The following is a 22,102-nucleotide window of genomic DNA, read 5'->3' as shown; positions in this document are numbered from 1 at the left end:
CTACTCAGTTGGCTATTTTCCACAATAGATAAAGAGGTGCTCACATAGGTGATTCATTGTGAATCATTTGCAGAGGTATGGACAGTCCTTGAAAATCTTTATTCTCAACAAACAGTAGCTAAATTCTTCCAGTTAAAGTAAAAATTGAGGTCAGTGAAAGATTCTCTTTCTGTAAATAATTATATTTTGAAAATTAAAACCATAGGGCATGCTCTTGCAGCCATTGGTGAACCTCTAAATGATAAGGACTTGTTGCTGGCCATTCTAAATGGATTAGATAATGACTACGAGACTGTGGTTAGTCTCATTACTTATCAGATGGATGACATAAACCTAGAAAAGGTTCAGTATCTTTTATTGATGCATGAGCAAAGGCTGGCTGCTAAGAATATTTCAATGTCTTCTGCTCTTAATTTTGATACTGCTGCATCCTCATCTATGCATGCCAATGTTGCTTCATATTGGTCTAAAAACGAAAATGGATGTGTACATAATAGAGGAGGCTTTATTCCAAGAGGGGTGGTTACATGAATAGAGGAGGAAGAGGTCGTGGCAGGTCTAATGCTAGGAGAATATACTGTCAGTTATGTGGAAAACTTGGTCACTTCGTTGATAAGTGCTACCATAGGTTTGATAGAAATTTTCAAAGGACTCCTAGCCAAAATTTTGGAAGACCTGGTAATGTGGCACAGTTTCATACACGAGCCTATCTAGCTGTATCTAGTGACTCTAATGAGGTCTTTTTGAGTGAAGTAGGTTCTATACAAGGGACTCACTATGGTAATTCGCCTCATACTTCAAAAACTCAATCTCAGTCCTCTTTACCTATCTATCATGGAGAACCTTCGTGGTTTGTTGATTCTGGAGCAACAAATCACATTATGTCAAGCCTTAATAATCTATCTCTACATTCTCCATACAACGGTGTTGATAAAGTTGCCGTTGGAAATGGTAAGAGACTTCCTATTTCCAATGTTGGTCTTAGTCAATTATATACTCAAACAAATCCTACTTCTATCATTTCTTTGCCCAATTTTCTTCATGTTCCTCTTATGAAGAAAAATCTTGTGTCTCTCAGCTTACAAGAGATAATAATGTTGTTGTTGAATTTCATTCTGATTCTTGTTTGGTTAAGAACAAGGATACAAGGCTGGTGCTACTTCGAGAACTCCTTAAAGGTGGACTTTATCCATTGGCTCTAACATTTGATCATGTTGTGTCCAAGTTTGTTCCATCTGTCAAGCCTAAAGTGTTTACCACTAGTGTTTCTTCTTTGAATAAATGTAAATGACAGAATTCATTTTCTCATGAATTGTCTTCTACTGTAAAAATGAAGCCCAAAATAACAATGTATGCCAACAGTGGCATGCAAGATTGGGGCATCCTTCTTTTAATCTACTGCAACTTGTCTTGAATAAAAATTCACATTCCCTGTTCAAGTTCTTCTCTTTCCTTTTGCGACTCTTGCAAAATTGAAAAATTACATCAGCTTCATTTTTCCATTCCTTTTTCCAATTGTAAAATCATGGCAAAGAAACCTTCAGAATTGATTTACTCTAATATGTGGGATCCATCTCCTGTTGTCTCCATTGAAGGATACCGATATTATATCATTTTTGTTGATGCCTATACTAGATATACATGCCTATATCCATTGAAACTAAAATCTAACGCATTTGCCACTTTTATAACCTTTCACAAGTTTGTTGAATTATAATACCAGTCCAAACTTAAGGCTATACAAACTGATAATGGTAGAGAATTTAAAGCCTTTTTGCCCTATCTTCGTGACCATGGCATTCAGCCTTAGTTTACATGCCCTCATACATACCAACAAAATGGTGTAACTGAAAGAAAGTAGACATATAGTTGAGATGGGTCTTACATTATTAGCCTATGCTCACATGCCCTTGAAGTTTTGGGTAGAAGCATTTCAATATGTTGTCTACACTATAAACTTGTTACTAGCTTCTCCTCTCAATTTTCACTCTCCCTTTGAATTGCTTTACCATAACCAGCCTAATTACTAGTTGCTCCAACTTTTTGGCGGTGCTTGTTTTCCTTAACTTAGACCATATAATAAACACAAATTTGATTTTCATTACACTAAGTGTGTGCTCCCTGCATGTAGTCATGTTCAAATCAGTTACAAATGTTTACATCCATCAGGCAGAGTTTATGTCTCTAGACATGTGCAGTTCAATCCTGATGAGTATCATCCTTTTCCTATCATGTTTTCATCCTTTTCTTGCTCTTCTTCTCCACCTAAGTCAACTTTTGGTGGTTGTTCTACTCTATTTCTTCATTATTTTCCTTTATTCTCCTCTAGTTCTTCCTTTCCTCAAGTAGCACAACCCTTTATCTCTACCTTATCCACTCCCTTTTCTACTGACACTTCTTCTTCTAATTCTCACTTGGTTGCTCTATAGCTTGTTTTACCCAAACTTAAAGTTGCTCTAGTGTCAGATCTCTGGATCTGACTGGGAGTTTCTTCCAAAATTTGGGAAGAGATTTGGCGGGATGAAGGGAAATTAGAGAGAGAAAGAGAAATAAGAGAGAATAGAGATTGAATTAAGAGAGAAAGGACTTGTGGATTAATTTTCACATATCCCCATTCTCGTGAGCAGCTTCTTATTTATAGGGGTTGGTTACACTAGAGACTTCCTCTAACTACTTCTCTAGAATCTCCAAGTGGCCATGTGCCAAGTGGCTTATTACAGTTACACCAATCTCCCTTTATACCTTGCTACACAACTCTAATTACAGATCTGCCCTTGGGTTGTGACACTCCCCACCCCTTGAAATATTTTTTGTCCCCAAGAAATTAGAGAAAGTTGGCCACCCTGGGATAGCGCTGAAGGAGCTCCAGAAGGTACTCCCAGGTGGTGTTATCCGGATGCAGGTGCGTCCATTGGATTAGAACTTGAAAAATGGGCAAGGAATCCTTGTAAATGACACGCCGATCGAGCACTGTCTTAGGCTTGATTTCCAGTACCGTATCATCTTGTAAGGCGGGAATCCCAACTAGTATCAGTCGTGATTCCTCTCGCTGGCTTGAGAAGAGACATATGAAAGACCAGATGTAAACCCACACCATCAGGTAGTTGCAGCTTGTATGCCACGGTTCCTATCTTGGCTAGTATCTTGAAGGGACCATAGTATTTGGGGCTAATTTTAGAGATAGGTCCTTTGTGAAATAAGGGTTGTTGGAACCGTTTTACCTTCAAATAGACTTCGTCACCCACCTCAAAGGTTTTGTCCCTGCGATGGCTGTTTTCCCCCTGTTTCATCTTCTGTTGGGCCATGCTAAGTTCCTTTTTTATTACCTGTAGAGCGTGTAGAGCGTCTTGCCTTGCTTGCAGGTAGTGGTCAGCTAATATTTCTGCAAGAGTGTAATGTATCACTGCCAGAACTATAGGTGGGGGTAGCCAAATAAAGCCTCAAATGGGGTCCTTTTGTGAACTGTATGGAAGTTGGTGTTGTACCACCATTGAGCTAGTGGTAACCAACGACTCCAACTCCTGGGTTTTGTAAAACAAAGGCATCAGAGATATGTCTCCAAGCACTGGTTGATGCACTTCGTCTGTCCATCGATTTCCGGATGGTAGGCGAATGACATTTGCAGCCCTATTCCCAACCCTTGACACAGGGTCTTCCAAAATTGGCTTGTAAAAATTTTATCACGATTTGAAACCATAGCCTTCGGCACTCTATGTATTTTAAAGACTTCGTCCATAAGCTTCCTAGCCACTTCAGTAGCTATAAAAGGGTGGGCAAGGAGAAGGAAGTGACTGTACTTGGTCAGTTTATCTACTACTACCAGGATGGTGTCAAACCCCTCAAACTTAGGTAGGGCCTCAATGAAATCCATAGAGATCTGTTCCCAAGCTTGGGAGAGAATCTCTAATGGTCGTAATAGACCCAGGTAGGGTACTTGCTCGTGTTTGCATCGTTGGCAGGTGGTACAATGCAACACATATTTAGTGGTATCCTTCTTTAGGCCTGGCCAATAGAATAGTTGTCTTAGCTGACAATATGTTACATTCAACCCCGAGTGCCCCCCTATGGTCGAATCATGTAGCGCTTGCAAGATCCTACTTCGCAATTGATCATCTACCCCTATAACCACCCGGCCTTGGTATTTTAGCAAGCCGCCTTGGAAGGAATATCATGCCTGCCCTTGAGGGTGTACTGTCAGCCTAGTTATTTTCTCCTTAATCCATGCTGTGTGCTCATAACCATTAGTGATCTCTTGCACCCAATCTGGCACCAAGGCTGAGATGGCGTGGCAACTAATTGGTTCCACCTTCCTTGATAGTGCATCTGCCACTAGGTTTTCTTTGCCCTTTTGGTATTGGATGATATAGTCATACCCCATCAACTTAGTGATCCCTTTACGTTGCAATTGGTTGTGTGCCCTTTGTTGAGATAAGAACTTCAACTTTATGATCTGTTCTTATAATGAATCTCCTGCCTTCTAGATAAAACCTCCACTTGTCCACCGCCACCAACACAACCAACAATTCTTTATCGTACATGCTAAGGCCTAAGTGCCGGGGTGCGAGGTTTTGGCTCAAATAGGATACGGGTCTGCCCTCTTGGCTTAGCATAGCCCTTACTCCCACATCACAAGCGTCCGTTTCTAGCACAAATTCTTTCGAAAAGTCTGGGAGGGCCAACACCGGAGCTTGTGTCATTGCTTCCATTAATTCCGCGAAAGCCTTATCTGTTTCGCTACCCCAATGGAAGTTATCCTTTTTTAGTAGAGTTGTCAAGGGCTTACTCAATATCCCATAGCCTCTGATGAATCGTCGGTAGTAACTAGTGAGGCCTAGGAATCCCCTCAACTCATTTAGTGTTTTTGGTTTAGGCCAATTCTTCATAGCTTCTACCTTCTGGGGGTTTGTAGTTACTCCCTGACTAGTGATTACATGGCCTAGGTATTCCACTCTTGGCTCGGCAAAGGTGCACTTAGACTTCTTCACAAATAGTTGATGGCTTTTGAGGATTTCAAATACCTTTCGGAGGTGGGTAACATGCTAGTTTAGGCTGGGGCTGTAGATTAATATGTCATCAAAAAAGACCAACACGAAATTGCTAAGATAGGGAGCATGAGAGCTTGAAATGTGGCAGGAGCGTTAGTAAAGCCGAAGGGCATTACCAAGAACTCATAGTATCCTTGGTGGGTTTTGAAAGCTATTTTATGGCAATCATTTGGGTTCATTAGGATCTGGTGGTATCCGGAGGTAAGGTCTAGCTTCGAGAAGATGGATGCTCCTGTTAGTTCGTCTAGGAGATCCTTAAATTATCGGAATGGGGAATTTGTTTTTGATGGTTAAGGTGTTTAATTGCCGATAATCCACACAAAACCTCCATGATCCATCCTTTTTTTTTTTACTAGGAGGATTGGAGAGGCAAAGGGACTTTGGCTGGGTTGGATGAGAGATTTGTCCATCATGTCTTTGATCAGTTTTTCAATTTCTGCCTTTTGGACAGGTGACTATCGGTAGGCTCTTAGGTTAACTGGTTCAACATTTGGTTTGAGGTGAGTGGTTAAGAAATCGATGTGGGGGTAGGCTAGTAGGAGTGGCAAACAAATCCTCAAACTCCATCAACAATAAGCGAATAGGGTCTAGAGAGTGTACCTAAGTGTGGTTGAGCTCGGAAGAGTAGACCGTATGTTGGTCCTTTTTTCTTAGCTTGACAAAGGCATTGCCCATCCCTTGGTAGTTGGCCCCCTCCAGGGCATATAAGGAATGCAACTGCCCTATCGATGTTCCCCCTTGATCCAATAGCTTCTGCAGTCTTTTGCCTGTCATTGCCTTGCAGTCCCCGATCTCTTGACACCCCTTCAGAGTAATTTTTTGGCCTCCCTTATCAAAAGTGACTTCTAGGGTGTTGAAGTCAAACACGAAAGGGCTTACCATCCTCATCCAGTCCATGCCCAACACAATGTGGCATCCCCCAAGCCTAAGGATCCTTAGGTCCACTGCAAAATCATGACCTCCCACCTTCCATTTAAATTCACTGCACTTGTAGTGGCTTACCATCTTGCTTCCATTTGCAATCATTACCGACAAGAAGTCCTCTCTTGCATTTCACTCTGGAAAGCAAAGGCTATTTCCTCATCAAGGAAATTGCGTGTGCTTCCACTATCAATAAGCACCACCAAACTCCTTTTCTCTATTGTTCCCCTTACTTTCAATACTATGCCACATGCATGGCCTTGCAATGCATGCATGGATATTTCTCCGCCTTTGTCTTCTTCCGTCTCCACCTTAGGTTCCTCACCTCCTTCATTTTCCTTCTCTTCCTCCTGGTGGCCTTCCATAGTAAGCACATTCGTTTGCACTAGTGTCCCGGACCAAACTTCTCTCCACAACGGAAGCAGAGTCTCAATTGTCACTTCTAATTGAGGATGAGGTCCTTAGTCTGGTTTGGCGCTATCGGGAATCTGCCTATGACCCCATTCCTTTGCCATGGTGAATTGCTACCCTTACTTGTAGGCCTCAACAAGTTCTCCTCCCTACCCCCTTTAGGTAACAATCGGTGTCTCTTGGTGAAGGCGTCCAAGGCCATCTCATGCAGGTAAGCTTGTTCGGCAACTTGTGTCACTGATGTAGGATAGAGCATCTTGACTGTGGGGCGGATTTGTTCATCCAATCCGCTGATGAAGCTAGCTACAAAATAAGCCTCATCCATGGTGGGATGAGCTAAGGATAACAACGATCTCAACTCCTCAAATTTCACTAAGTATTCCTCCACCCATCCCTTCTGCTTAGCTTATTGAATTCTTCTATCACATTGGTCCTCGTCTTCTCCCCAAACAGATTGCAAATGTCATTCACGAACCATGACCAACTCAGCTCTTCTCTTCCCCTGCTCCAATTCTGGAACCAGGCATCGGCTACATCATCCAAGTAATCCACGGCCATATTCACCTTGTCCCTCTCTGCCACTTTGTATTGGTAGAAGACCCTCTCACAACGTCTTACCCACCACCTAGGTTGGTCACGTTCGAATAGGGGAATGTCCATCTGTAGCCCCTGAGGATTGGAGTGATTCAATCCTCCTCCTCGGTGCGTGTTGTCGTCCTCTGTTTCCCCCTATCCCTAGCCTCCACTGGGTCGTTAGGCCCCTGCCTCGCTCTTAGCGTAGTCAGGATAGGCGTCGATGAAGCCCTCAGAGGGAAGTTAGTCGGCAAATTAGCCTAGGGCTGCCTAGCAAAGATGCTCAGGGCAACACTCACTTGCTGGCTTAACCCCACGAATCCCTCCCTGAGTCCACTAACGGCCCGATTGAAGTTGACCGCATACCCTGCAAATTCTGACCTAATTTCGCCCGCAACCCGATCCAAATTGGCTGTGTTCTGATCGACTCCTGCTAATCTCCTCCTGAGTATTCTGGATGCCCAATTCCAAAGTCTCCAGGCGATCCTCTACTTGTGCCTGGTTCTGGCGCAGCTCGGCTTCCACGGCATCCAGCCGCAATTCGGCTTGTTTTACTCCTGTTTTGCTCGCGTTCCATCAGCCATTCCCCACTCGACAGGTTGCTGGCTCTGATACAAAATGTCATATCTCTAGATTTAACCGGGAGTTTCTTCCGAGGTTTGGGAAGAGATTTGGTGGGAGGAAGGGAAATCAGAGAGAGAAATAAGAGAGAATAGAGATCGAATTAGGAGGGAAAGGACTTGTGGATTAATCTTCACATATTCCCATCCTCGTGAGCAGCTTCTTATTTATAAGGGTTGGTTACACTAGAGACTTCCTCTAACTACTTCTCTAGAATCTCCAAGTGGCCATGTGCCAAGTGGCTTGTTACAGTTACACCAATCTCCCTTTATACCTTGCTACACAACTCTAATTATAGATCAACCCTTAGCCTGTGACATCTAGCCCCTTCAATTCATCCTATGGTTACAAGGTATAAATCTAAATAGTTTGTTGTCACCTCTCCTCATGCTTTAGTGAGTACCCTAGAGCCTACTTCAGTTCATGAGGCTCTTTTAGATTCTCAATGGGTTAGAGCTATGCAAGAGGAGTTCTCTGCATTGCAACATAATGACACATGGAAGCTTGTTCTCTTCTCTCCTGGTATGAATCTCATTGGTTGCAAATGGGTGTTTAGAGTAAAGTATAATCCTGATGGATCTGTTCTAAGTATAAAACCCGATTAGTGGCTAAGGGGTTCCTTTAAACTCCCGAGATTGACTATGTTGAAACCTTTAGTCTAGTAATTAAGGCACCCACTATACGGGTTTTGTTACTTTTGGTTGGGACATTCAATAAGTAGATGTTAATAATGTCTTTCTCAATGGGGATTTAACTGAAGTGGTGTATGTGTCATAGCTTTAGGGTTTTGTAAACTCAGTTTCCTTCTCATGTTTATACACTGAAAAAGTTTCTCTATGGTCTTAAACAAGTTCCCCGAGCTTGGTATTCAAAATTAAGGAGTACCTTACAAGGTTGGGTTTTACAAGGGTTGTTTCTGATGCTTCTCTTTTTATCAAGAAGACCTCTTAGTATGTCTTGTTCATTCTTGTATATGTTGATGACATTCTTGTTATGGGTTCGAACTCTACAACTCTTCAGTTTTGTATTCGAGATTTGGATACTCATTTTGCTCACAAAACACTAGGATCAGTGAACTATTTCCTAGGGTTTTAAACTCATAGAGATAGTAGTGGGATATATCTTACTCAATCAAAGTATACTTTAGATCTATTGAAAAAGGCAGCAATGCAAGATTGAAAGCCCTGTGCTACACCTGTAAATTTGGGAGTTTCTTTGATTGATGAGGGTGACCCATTTTTTGATCTATCTCTCTATAGAACCTTCATTGTTTCTCTCCAATATTTGACATACACCAGACCAGATATTGCTTTTGTGGTGAATGAACCGAGTCAATTTTTGTCTTCTCCAAAAAATGCAACATGGTTAGCTTGCAAAAGACTACTTTGGTATGTTAAGGGAACAGTTGGTCTGGGCTTGTTATTTTCTCCTTCTCCTAGTGATTTGTCTTTAATTGTTTACACGGATGTGGATCATACTGGCTGTAAAGTTACTAAGAGGTCTACCAGTAGCTTGTGTGTGTTCCTTGGCAAAAATTTGTTGGTTCGGGGCTCAAAGAAATAGTCTGTGGTAGTTAGATCTGTTGGAGAAGCTGAATATAGGGCTGTTGCACAGGATGTTATTGAGATTTTATGGCTAAAGTCATTGTTTTCTGGATTAGGTTATCCATGTGCCAAAATTTCAATTATATAGAGTGAAAACCAGCAACCAAAAGCATAGCTGAAAATCCTGTGTTTCATTCACGCAATAAGCATATTGAGATTGATGTGCATTTTGTTCTAGAGAAGGTGGAAAATGGTGAAGTTGAAATCAGATATGTCCCTACTCTTCATCGAGTGGTTGATATTTTCACTAAGGGTTTATAAAGGGATGGGTTTCTGTTTTTATGTAACTTGGTCTCAAGCTGTCACCTGTGCATCATAGCCCTACTACCACTTCAGACAAGCTAAAGCCCAAGTCTTCTTCTTCTACTATGGAGTCTGATTTGAAGGGGAATGTAGAAGGAAATAATGTTAATTAATCTTGTTGTGTATTTCTTTATATTGCGTTACAGTGGTATTGGTTGTAAATTGTTATGATGATTATTGTTATGCTGTTATAAGTAGGTGTTGGATTAGTTAGGCGGTTATGGTTTGTTGTTGCAAGTTGCAACAGTTTGTTATTAAGGATAATTGAGTATAAATATTCAACTATACCTTTATTTCTATATTCAGTTGTTCATTAAGTGAAATTTTCTTTCAACGAGAATATTTTCTTTCTTTTCTTTTTCGCGTGTTTCTTTCTGTTAGAGCCTTGAAGCTCTTGCTTCACTGCTTAGTTGCCATAGAAGTTTAGAATACAAAAGAGAATGAAAATTCAAATTTAATTAATATTTTGGCCACATTTTTTAAATCATAGTCGAGATATCGGATCATATGACCCAACTTAAGGAATCGATCAAAGCTTATGCAAAAATTGGTCTTGTGCCAAGATCACGATAGGATCATAGGATCTTGTAAGATTGTGATCCTACCCAAACCCAGCTTTTTGGGGCTGAATCTGGACTTATTTTATTTTATTTTCTCATATATGTATATTTTGTTTTTTTGGGTATATTATCGCCCACCAACCCATACCACAAATAGAGAAATTGAAGCTGAAAGTTGATTTCTGGTTCTAAAATCTTCTAAGGCAAATTCTACATTCTCTTCTCTCTACATAGCTTCAGGTGCCATTCAAACACACTCATCAGCATTTCTTATTTCATTTTCAGAAGCAATTTTTCTTTCTCGTCACTCATAGCAATTCGCTTCATTGTTGCCTGCTGCTACATGCAAGAATTCTCGGTCTTCCGAGCAGAGCAGCAGCAGCAGTTATGGAGGATCGAAGTGACCAGTCTAGAGAGAAGTCAATAACCGATGTAATTGACGAATTTCATAAACTTAAACAGGTTGGATCAGTTATGGAGTACTAGGACCGGTTTGAAGAATTAAGGTCCTTGATGTTGATTTTGGAACCTACCTTAACGGAGCAGTACTTCGTTTCCAATTTTAATAGTGGTTTGAAAGATGAACTAAGGTCAATGGTCAAGATGATGATGCATGCAACCGTTAAACAGGCGGCCGAGAAAGCAAGATTGCAGGAACTTGCCTTGGAAGCCATTTTTAGGAAGCAGGGGCTGCAGCCTAACAGTTCTACTAAGAGCAGCCAACTGATTGAAGGAGCTCCTAAGGCTAAAAATCACGTTGAGCAGGAATCTTAGGAGAAATTGGAGCTGGACTGGCCAGTTGTAACTGAAAACGCCGAAAATGAAGAGAGAATGGACATGGGTATCGGTGGGGATCAAAGCTTATATTTGAAGGAAGTTGATGAAGTAGCATTGGAAGATGGGGATGACGTAGACAAGTTCCATGCCATTGATGAAAGACAGCCATGCAACAAGGACTTGGACTAAAGAAAGAAGTGGGAGGCTGAGGACTTGGCAATCTTACTGCTACTTTGAGCGCCAGTCTTATTGTTACTTCAAATGGTGTAGAACAGTTAGGTGTTGGCTCTAGTAGAAAAGGAGCAATTGAAACTGACTAAATAGGACAGCAGCCATATGGTTCAGAAGATGATGGAAAAGGAGGCTACTGCCATATGGTTCAGGAGTTTGGACACTGGAGAAGGGAGCATTAACATGGAAATCACAGCAGATGATAGCGTTGGATATTTCTTAACCGCTGAAGATGCAGAGGAGTTGGTGCTGATTTTAGCAAAGGAAAATAAAGAAGGTGCTGAACAAAGAGATGATGTTTCCTCTTTCATTCATCAGATAAAGCCAAGAAGGAGAAAGAAAAAGACGCCAAAGCAAGTAAGAGAAAAGAATAAGAAAAGGCGAAGAAGAAATCAGATTGTGAAGGTTGTAATTGGATGAAGAACAGGGACAACAGCTGCAAGTTCTTGGGGACAATAACTCTCTCAAGAAGAGGGGAATTGTCACGACCCCAAAGATATAATAGAATTCATGTTATATGTTTTTTTCCTTTTGGTTGTATTTTTTGTTATTGTTGTTAGTACCTTCAATTGTAGGCCTATAAATAGGCTGGAGTAGTTAGAGGAAGGCATGTTATGAATGAATTTGAATTCCATTTCCCTCTCTCAATTCTCCTAACTCTCCCTCGGTTTCCTTCTCTTCTCCCTCAATTCTCTCTGTTTTGTTCTCTCTCTCCCTCCCTTGCTGCTCTTTCTTTCCTGTGTTCTTACCAAATTCCTTCCTAAACCTTAGCCAAACCCTAGGGTCGTAACATTTATTTTTTCCCAACAGTCTTTTACCGTAGGAAGTAATATCACAATCCCATATTTGGGGTGGGTGGGTGTGTATGTCCCCCATGCATTATGATATACGAGATTAGGTCAAGAATGGTATCATACCTCTTAAAGTCTTGCCAACATTAGGCATAAAAAATCAACACAGGATAACTTATCCCCCATGAAACAAAACATGACCATAGGGTATAAACACCAATATGTAGAAAAGCTAGGTTACCTTCACCTTTTTCTTTTTCTTTTTTTAAATGTGAAGCAGGAGGCAAGTTACACCATAAAGAATGGTGTTTGAACTGTAACCATTTAAGAATCAAGCTTTCTAGACATGGTCATTTAGTTCCACCTCATACCAAATGGAAAACAGTTCTTGGCCTCCTCAAATGAAGATATTTGGGAAGGGACGGATGTTATGTTTCTCCTTTAGATTTTCATTGTTTTTTTCAAGATTTCAAATAACTAAGTAAAAAGGCATCCTTAGTGCTAGGTTCCCTGCTTTGCGAGGATTAAGGGAACAGTCATTTTTGTACGCAATCTTACCCTTACTTAGGAAAAAGACTGTTAACTCATGACCTTCCAAACACAAAAAAGCAACCTCACCATTGCAACAAAGACTGCCCCTTATTCATAACTGAGTGCAATAATAAAAAGATAATAATAATAACCAAAGACCAAAAATACACATAAGATACAGAAAAACTTACCGCTTCTCTTTCATTGTCCATCCATATTATTATTATTATATATATAAAAAAATATATAATAATAATAACCAAAGACCAAAAATATATATAAGATACAGAAAAACTTACCCCCTCTCTTTCATTGTCCATCCGTATTTTCTTCAAAGCAACAATTTCCCCAGTTTTTATTTCTCTAGCCATATAAACTTGACTGCAAAAGAAAATTCATTCAAGTAAATCATTCAGTTTCCACTGATGTCATGGCAATCTCAGGAGATTGAAAACAAGAATGTTACTTACAGGGAAACACCAGAATTGAAAAAGAGCCCCACAAAGAGGGAAGGATTTTATTAATAAATTAAGCATAATATACAGGTGCAACAGTTTGAATTAAACCCACTAAGTTGCTCTAGTATGCAGAAAAGTTCTCTATAAACTATTTGATAATGCATTTGGCTTTTCAATATTGTCTGAACCATGTAATGTAATCAGATACTTGTACACCTAGCATACCAAAAATACGGTCATACAATGTAGCGAAGCCAAGATGCATTCCCCAAAAAGCAGACACATCCAACAAGGTGCCCTATTTTTGTTTCAGACACATTTCAATACAATCTCTTGCTGAACACTCCCTGACACATCAAAAGGTGCCTAAACGTATCCTAGTATTATATTATTTACCAAAAACTAGGAGAATTCCAGACACCTAGAGACGAGTCTATCATGGGACAAGTAAATCCATTGCCTATGCATGCATGAAACATGTTACAAGTTAGAAAAAAAAAATAAGAACAAAAATGTGGAACAGATATTTATAATACAAGAAGAAAAGAAATACTTCACATTTTATGTCAATAAACAAGACATCTGTCTTTTTCCAATCCTCCTTGTATAGACATTGCCGAATATTTTTTCTAGCCAATAAAGAAGAAGAAAATCTATTTAAAAAATTAAACATCTTCCCTCAACCAAAACCACATTTCAGTGAGAACCTTCGGAAAGTCAAAGCAAATCTCTTATGCTACAAAACAATTGGTTGTCTTTCCAAGTCACCAAAGGAATATAGCCAACAAACTCACTTTTTCATTGGTGCTTCCGTAGCATATCACAAATGCACTGTCTCTTAATTTATCACATATTAGTCTTTCTTCTCTCACTACTGATCCATCTTTACACACTACTAAGAAAAGACATGCACATGGATATAGGATGGCAATTTAGAAAATTAAGGATATGGATACAGCAATTTAGAAAAAATAAGGGCACAGATACAGCGATTAGAAAACTTAAGGACACAGATACAGCAATTTAGAAAAAAAAAAAAAAATAAGGGAACAGATGCAACAAGGATACTGACAAAAGAAATAATTATTCTAAATACATTTTATTGGCATAGTATGAACATATTTGAAAAAAAATATTACTGCTCTATTATGAATACATCATTCATTTTACATGGTGAAAATATACAAAATTTATTAATAAATACCAACAATCCAACACGAAGACACTGTTAAATCTCTGACTATGAAGATATATTATTAAACATACAAGAAAAAGAAAAAAGTAGCTATTTTATCAAAGTTGTAATAAGGCTCAATTAAGATTCTTAATCTTTGGCCATATTATCATATTTGTAAATTTTGTCCACAAAAAAGTTCTAAAAGCTCTAACAAAAGCCCTTTCATGTACTAAGGCACGTCCATCACACGTTTAACTCATGGGCACTTGCATTCATTTGAGCTATTAATAATAAATTAGGACGCACCCTTGGGTGGGTCAACATGTATCTGGGTCATCCAACAAGCATCCACATCAGATATAATGACATGTCGGGCTCCCAAAATGAAGTATCAGTGCTTACTAGTTTACATCTATAGTTTGGAGAACTAATTTCATGATAACTGACTACTGTTTCATGATAGTGAAATTTTGAGATTTTGCAATATCTATTATATTTCATAATGAGTCAACAGTAGGTTCAACACACATGTAAATGAAAATGTCTCAAAAAAAATTGATGGACAGAGAATAATGACAGCTAATACCACGCCTACACCCCCCAAGTTTCTTTAATAACTGCCAAAATGCAGTGGTCTTGCGCTGAAATGAATAGCACTTTAGCAATGAATTTTAGGATTTCCCACACTTTAAAGAAAACATATAATTATAATTTCGATGCAGTAAGACCACGTGAAACTGCATCTGAGAATCAAAATGCAGTGGCCTTGTGCTGAAATGAAGAGCACTTTAGCAATGAATTTTAGGATTTCCCACACTTTAAAAAAAAACAGATAATTATAATTTTGATGCAGTAAGACCACGTGAAACTGCATCTGAGAATCAGACTGAATCCTGGTGTATTTGAGTTATTTATCTAACGATTACTGTGCTCCTGCTAATATGTTTTGGGTTAGATCTCAATTTATTATCATTCCAGATAAAACTGTGAATTCTGCCAGGAAAAGAACAAATCAAAACAAAGAACGTTGACACTTGGTTCAACATAACCCTAAGGTGAAAGAGGGAAAAAGAACGAACAAACAAAAAAACATCATATCATTTTTCACACACCATATATAATCTCCCCTTGGCTTAAACATTACCAAGTTTATAAAGCCACAGAACACTTCCAAACCCAAAATGGTTAATGGAATATTCATGGAACATTAAAACAAAAGTTAAATATCAACTTACACAGTGGTGTGACTGACGTTATATCGGATGAGCATTAGCACCAAAGAAAAAAAGACACTGAATAAGAAACAAGATTACCTTGCAAACAGCCTGGACTTATCTTGAATGAGAAACTAAACCTCCTAAAGAAATCAATACACTAAAGAACCTAGGTGTAAGTCAATAAGAAATAGAATGACAGAGGCATAAGAAGTGAAACTACTCTCTTGGGAAGATCATAGATAGTAGTAGTTACTAACTTACTATCATATAAATAAGTAGTCATAGAAGACACAACAACAAGAGGCAAAGTGGCGAGGAGAAAAGACATGTAGAAGGCAACCAAAAAGTGACAAATTGAGGATGTCTAATGCTGACTCATCAATGAAGAGCTTTAAGGGAATGGAGAGAAGAATAGCATTGGATCGTGATTGATTACACAGATTCATTTTGTCAGCAGACCTGCCTCGTTGACTAGATTTCATGTTACAGACATAGAAAGGGCAAAAGTTTTGCAACTTTAAAAAGTTTGTGCTATAAAAAATCATGATGATATATACCCCAATAACTAATCTCATACAGACAGTTAGGTAAGTCCTTGATGGATAAACAGCCAGACAAAAATGCTACTTGACAAGAAAAGCTGTTTGCAACATCATCACACTAAATTTATCCTGGTTTTAGAATCAGATTTGTGGTATGTGCAATATATGCATACGCAGAATACACACACACACATATACATATAGATGATGCATAACACAAAAAAAATAAACTAATGGAGAGTAGGGTGCCCACATACATCATCCACAATCAAAAACAAATCCTGCACCACAATTAATGAGGCACGTGTGGCAGATTGCATGAAGGGACCTTCACAAGGTCAAGAGGTGTACAGTACAGCACAAAGAAACACAATCTCCAATCTCGAATTGCATGAAATTTGGTAGGATATCAAGGAAAGGGCATTGAAGAAAGCCCATGGCATGGCTATGCGCCATTTAGTTGAAGATGAACTCCAATGTGAGGGTTTTAATCTTGCAATTTTGCTATTTTATGGAATCCTTCATTTGTAACTATTTAGTACATAATAATCGAAATTAATTCTGTTAATTCTTTACTAACCTGGATATCTAAATTAGGGATCTTCATATTTAGTTGACTTTTTTTGTTTTTAGTAATTTTAGTATTTTGCTTAATTTTACCTTGAAGTAGAGCTTTTTGTTTGATCCTTTCATATAAAAATGCATATGTAATGGCTACACCTGAGGTGTTTGTTGATTAACAAGGAGTGGAAGTTTCTCCAGTTTTCCTCATTCTATGAGCATCACTTATTGTTAAAGCCTTTAATGTGAGATAATATGTGAACCAACATCCTGTATTGCAGTTCAGTTCCTGAACTACATCAGCAAACCAATGAATTTAATATCACCCTTTGCTTTCCCTACTTTTCTGCTGCATGAGTTGGCATAAAAAAATTTTGCTTGCCTTAATATTGCCAATGTTACGAAGCCCTAGGGCACAAATGAGAACAAGAGAGAAAAATATCCTCAAGCACTTTACTAAAATGATCAAATGAATTAACCACCTACAAGAGAGACTGCGAGCTGCTTATATATGCAGTTCACTAAACAATACAACTTACACTTGGCAATAACAACCGCAATACAAACTACTACACAATTAATCATAAATCATAACAGCAACAAATCTATCATTACAAAACATTAGATGCTTTCACACCCCCCTTCAAACCAGACTCCGTAGATGATGAGAACTTGATTTTGGATGACAATGCAGCAATTTTGAAACCAGCACACACAGGTGACAATTTTATCCCAAGCTTTTTACATAAAAACCCAAACCGGTCTCTAGGCAGTCCTTTAGTGAGAATATCAACCACTTGATCAGATGTTGGAACATATCTGATTTCTACCTCGCCACATTCAACCTTTTCACGCACAAAATGAACATCAATCTCAACATGCTTTGTTCGAGAATGGAAAACCAGATTCTCAGCCATGCTCTTAGCAACTAGATTATCACTCCACACTATTGGAGTAAGTACACATGGATATCCCAATTCCACAAACAATGATTTCAACCACATCAGTTTTGTCACTCCAAGGGCAACAGCTCGATACTCAACCTCCCCAACAAATCTAGCAACAAGCGATTGTTTCTTGGACCCCCACACAATAAGATTTCATCCAAAATATACACAAAAGCCACTAATAGATCTTCTAGTAATCTTGCAACCAGCATGGTCTACATTAGTATAAACCACTAAAGACAAATCATCCGGTGAGGAAGTGAAGACCAAACCCATGCCAACAATGCCTTTAAGATACCCAAGCAACCTCTTACAAGCTAACCAATGTTGAGACTTCGGATTAGATAGAAATTGGCTCAACTTATTCATTGTAAATGCTCTATCCGGCCGAGTGTAGGTAAGGTATTGCAATGAACCAATGAGAGTTCTATACAAGGAAGGATTAGAGAAGCCCCAACAGCCATAGGTGTATCACACAGCTTGTAATCTTGCATAACAGCCTTTTTCAACAAATCAACAACATGCTTGGACTGAGTGAGATAAAGGCCATTGCCATCTCTATAGGCCTCAAACCCAAGAAAATAATTCACAGAGCCTAGGGTCTTAAAAGCAAAATGTGTGTCCAAATCATGAATACAAGAACTAAGTGCAGTTAAATCCAACCCAATAAGGAGTATATCATCAACATAGACAAGAACAAAAAGCACATAACTGGCTGTCCTTTTGATAAACAAAGACGCATCTGACATAGCTCTCACAAAACCCCAACTCTGCAAAGCAGCCCTCAGCTTTGTATACCAAGCTCGAGGGGCTTGCTTGAGCCCATAAAGTGACTTATTCAACCGACACACATGAGTAGGAGACCGAGGATCTACAAACCCTTCAGATTGAGCCATGAAAATAGTTTCAGTCAAGTCTCCATTAAGAAATGCATTATTAACATCTACTTGTTGTATGTCCCAACCAAAAGTGACTATTAAAGAGAATAGAACTCTGATAGTTGGAGCCTTAACAACTGGACTAAAAGTCTCTGCATAATCCACTCCAAGAGTTTGGAGAAAACCTTTGGCCACCAACCTAGCCTTATATTTTAGAACTGACCCATTAGCATTGTATTTCACCTGAAAAACCCATTTGTAGCCAATTAAGTTCATATCCTCTAAAAAAGGAACCAAGTCCCAAGTATTATTCCTTTGCAAGGCTACTTTTCTTCCATGGCCTTAACCCATCATGAGTCTAAAAGAGCCTCACGAACTAAACTAGGTTCAAGATTACTCACTAAGGCATGAGGAGAAGAAGTTTCAAATTGTTTGTCTTTAAGTTTTGTAAGCATAGGGTGAATTAAAAGAGTTGGAGCAGCCTTGAACTTAGGTAAGGTAGATTTAGAATCTGATGGCTGAGTGGGCAAAGACTACAATGCAGGGGGAGTGGTTGGAGTTGTGGCATGAGAACTGGTAGAGATAGAATGAGACCCAACAAGAGCTGATGTTGGAGACTGTGCTACTTGAGGACGCATTGAAGAAGTAGGAGAAGGAATAATGGGTTGAAGAAAGCAGTTGAATACCCTGAGGAAGTTGACACTGCTTTAGATATAGAAGGAGAAGTTGGAAACAAAATAGGAAAGGGAAACTCACTAGCATTGAATTGCACATGCCTAGACACGTGCACTCTCCCTAATGGATGCAAGCATTTATAGCCAAGCTGAGTATGACTATATCTAATAAAAATACACTTGGTAGAATGGAAATCAAACTTGTGCTTGTTATAAGAACGGAGATAGGGAAAACAAGCACAACCAAAAGGTTGTAGCAAATGATAGTTAGGTGGCTTCTGATATAACAATTCAAAGGGTGTGTTAAACTTGATACATGAAGTAGGTGGCAAATTTATTTAAAGAACAGTTGTCTGAAAAGCTTCCACCCAAAATTTTAAAGGCATTTGGGCATGAGATAACAAGGTTAGGCCCATTTCTGCTATATGTCTATGCTTTCTCTCAACCACACCATTTTGTTGACGAGTGTATGGGCATGTAAACCAAGATTGAATGCCATTAGCATGAAGATAAGGTAAGAAGACTTTAAATTCCCCCCCTGTCAGTTTGTACGGCTCTAAGCTTGGTTCCAGTGTTCTAAAAATCGGCCTCGGCCCTAGGTGGCCCTTGGCAGTCGCGATTTTGGCCTAATCGACCCCCTTAGGCGCCGACCCGGCTAATCAGTGCCGAGTGGCATCTAATCAGGGTTTTTTTCCCCTTACCCATTCTCTCTCTCGTCTCGTCGTCACCGTTTGCTCTCTCTGTTGCCATCGCCACCGACCGTCTCTCGCCACTTTCTTTTTATGTCTCAGCCTTTCTCAGTCATCGCCGTTGCTGCTTGCTCTCTCTAGTTACAGCCGCCATCGACGTTATCATCACCGCTTGTAGGAAGAGGGTTGCTCTCTCTCTCTCTCTCTCTCTGAGTCTCAACCTTTGCTCTATTCTCTCTCGCCCCTTTGGTTTATATATATAATATATAATATAATAATTCTATTAATTTATAGATATATTAATAACTTTTTATATACATATATAAATAGAAATAAATTTATATATATAATCTCTATATATATGAATATATATGTATGTATGTGTATTTAGGATAATATAAATTTTATTTAAATAATTTTTTTATACACCGCCTAGGCGCTAGGCCCCATCTTGGCGCCCGACTAGCGTCTAGCGCATTTTAGAACACCGTTTGGTTCGATATTGAAGTTCAACAAACTTATGAAAGATAGTAAAAACAGACAAAGCGTCGAATTTAAGTTTTAAGGGGTAAAACCAAGTAGATCTAGTGAATGCATCCATAAAGATTATGTAGTATCTAAAACCTTCAATAGACATAATAGGAGCAGGTCCCCATAGGTCTGAATAGACCAATTCTAAAGGTTTAGTAGCAATAATTTCACAGCTAGAAAAATGAAGTTGACTCAATTTGCTAATCTTACAAGAGTCACAAAAAGACAAATCTAAGAGTGAACAAGACACACCAATTTTATTCAATACGGACTTTATTACATTCAAGGATGGGTGTCCCAATCTAGCATGCCACTGCTGGCAATCATTGGTGTTTTAAGCAACACTCACAAAATTTGACAACTCATGACTAAATGAGTTCTATCTATTACATGATTTTTTTCTATTACAAGTATTCAAAGAAGAAGAAGTAGAATCAATAGATAAAGGCGCTAGGGATTGGGCAGAATTGTTGTTGACAGCAAAACAAAATGCTAGAAGCAACCGATACAGCCCATCCTCAAGGTGTCCCCAAAGTAGCACCAGCCCGATAACTTTGTCCTTAATAAACAAACATCCGAATGAAATTCAACCACAACATTATGAAAATGAATTAATTATGAAACACTAAGTAAATTTTTCTTCATACTTGGAACATGAACATTGGGTACTGAAAGAATTGAAATAGGCTTAAGTTGAGTACATAAATGACTAGAACCAACATTAGTAATAGGTAGTTTCTTACCATTACCTATGGCCACTTTATCTCCACCATTGTAAGGAGTATGCAATGATAGATTGCTTAGGTTTTAGGTAATGTGATTGGTTGCCCCTAAATCGACAAACCAAGAGAGATCTGAAAAGGAAGACTAAGCAACAAAATTATCAGAAGAAGATGACGGTTTAAGGAAGCTGCCATAGTGAGAACCTTGTATGGAACATGTCTCACTCGTGTAGGCCCCATTAAAATCACTAAAGGAGGCCATATAAGCTCCGAAATTGAACTGATTTCCACCATTAGGTCTGCCAAAACCTTGATTAGACACTTGCTGACAATTCTTATCAAACCAATGATAACACTTGTCTACAAAATGCCATGCCTTCCCACACAACTAACAATAGATCCGTCTATTAGATGCTCTACCTTGGCCTCTCCCTCTTCTATTCATGTAACTATTTCCTCTCTGAGAATAACTTCCTCTATTATTACCAAAACCATCGCTATTCTGTGTAGGGAATGATGCAACATTTGCATGCATAGTCGAGGTCATAGAATCAAAACTTATTGAATGTAATGAATTCTTAACTGACAACCTTTGTTCATACATTAAAAGAAAGTATTGAACCTTCTCCAAATCAATGTCATCCATCTGCTACAGTTTCGTAGTCTTGATCTAGTCCGTTTAGTGTAGCAAGCAACAAATCTTTGTTAGTTAATGGCTCTCCTATAGCTGCTAGAGTATGGCTGATCGTCTTAATTTTAAGGATGTAATCATTTATAGAAAGTTCATCATTCTTAATTGACCTTAGCTTTTGCTTCAATTGAAACGGCATAGCTATAGTTTGACATGCATAAAGATTTTCCAAAGAAAGCCATACCTCAGCAAATAATTCACAGTAAATCACCTGCGCTAAAACTTCTTCACCAATGGAAGAGAAGAGCCATCCCAACAGGAGCTGGTCTGATCGGATCTAGCTCAAGTATTCTAGATTAACCACAGCATCTCCTCCTTCTGGATCGGATAGACATTTCGATGGAGAAGGTGTTTTATTGAGAAACGAAACTAGACCAAAAGCTCAAATTGTAGCGAGAATTTGAGCCTTCTAAAATATATAATTACTAGAATCAAGCTTTATAGGAATAAAGCTAAAAGCTTATGCAACCGCTGAGAAATCAAATTGAGAAGCAGAAGACAAGACGAGGAGGATCGAGCAGAAGGAGAGGAGGATGAATTGAGAACAAGATTAAAGGCCATTAGAGGAGAGCAACTTGGCTCTAATACCATGTAACAAAGCCCTAGGGCACAAATGAAGAAGAACAAGAAGAGAGAAAAATAACCTC

General features: G+C 39.0%; 1 protein-coding gene across 1 annotated transcript in view; it reads right to left on the bottom strand.

Moving 5' to 3' along the window:
• LOC127804686 (cyclin-dependent kinase C-2-like) overlaps window positions 1-22,102 on the bottom strand; it is a 41,608-nt gene that overhangs the window by 7,865 nt on the left and 11,641 nt on the right. The window contains exon 2 of the mRNA XM_052341620.1: window positions 12,668-12,749. Within this exon, the coding sequence (XP_052197580.1) occupies window positions 12,668-12,749 (82 nt within the window). The remainder of the gene's footprint in view (window positions 1-12,667; window positions 12,750-22,102) is intronic.

Source organism: Diospyros lotus, chromosome 1, assembly GCF_014633365.1.
Source record: "Diospyros lotus cultivar Yz01 chromosome 1, ASM1463336v1, whole genome shotgun sequence".
In the NCBI taxonomy this organism is placed as follows: Eukaryota; Viridiplantae; Streptophyta; class Magnoliopsida; order Ericales; family Ebenaceae; genus Diospyros; species Diospyros lotus.
Note: the sequence above shows the minus strand (reverse complement) of the source record. Positions and strands in the feature narration are given on the sequence as shown.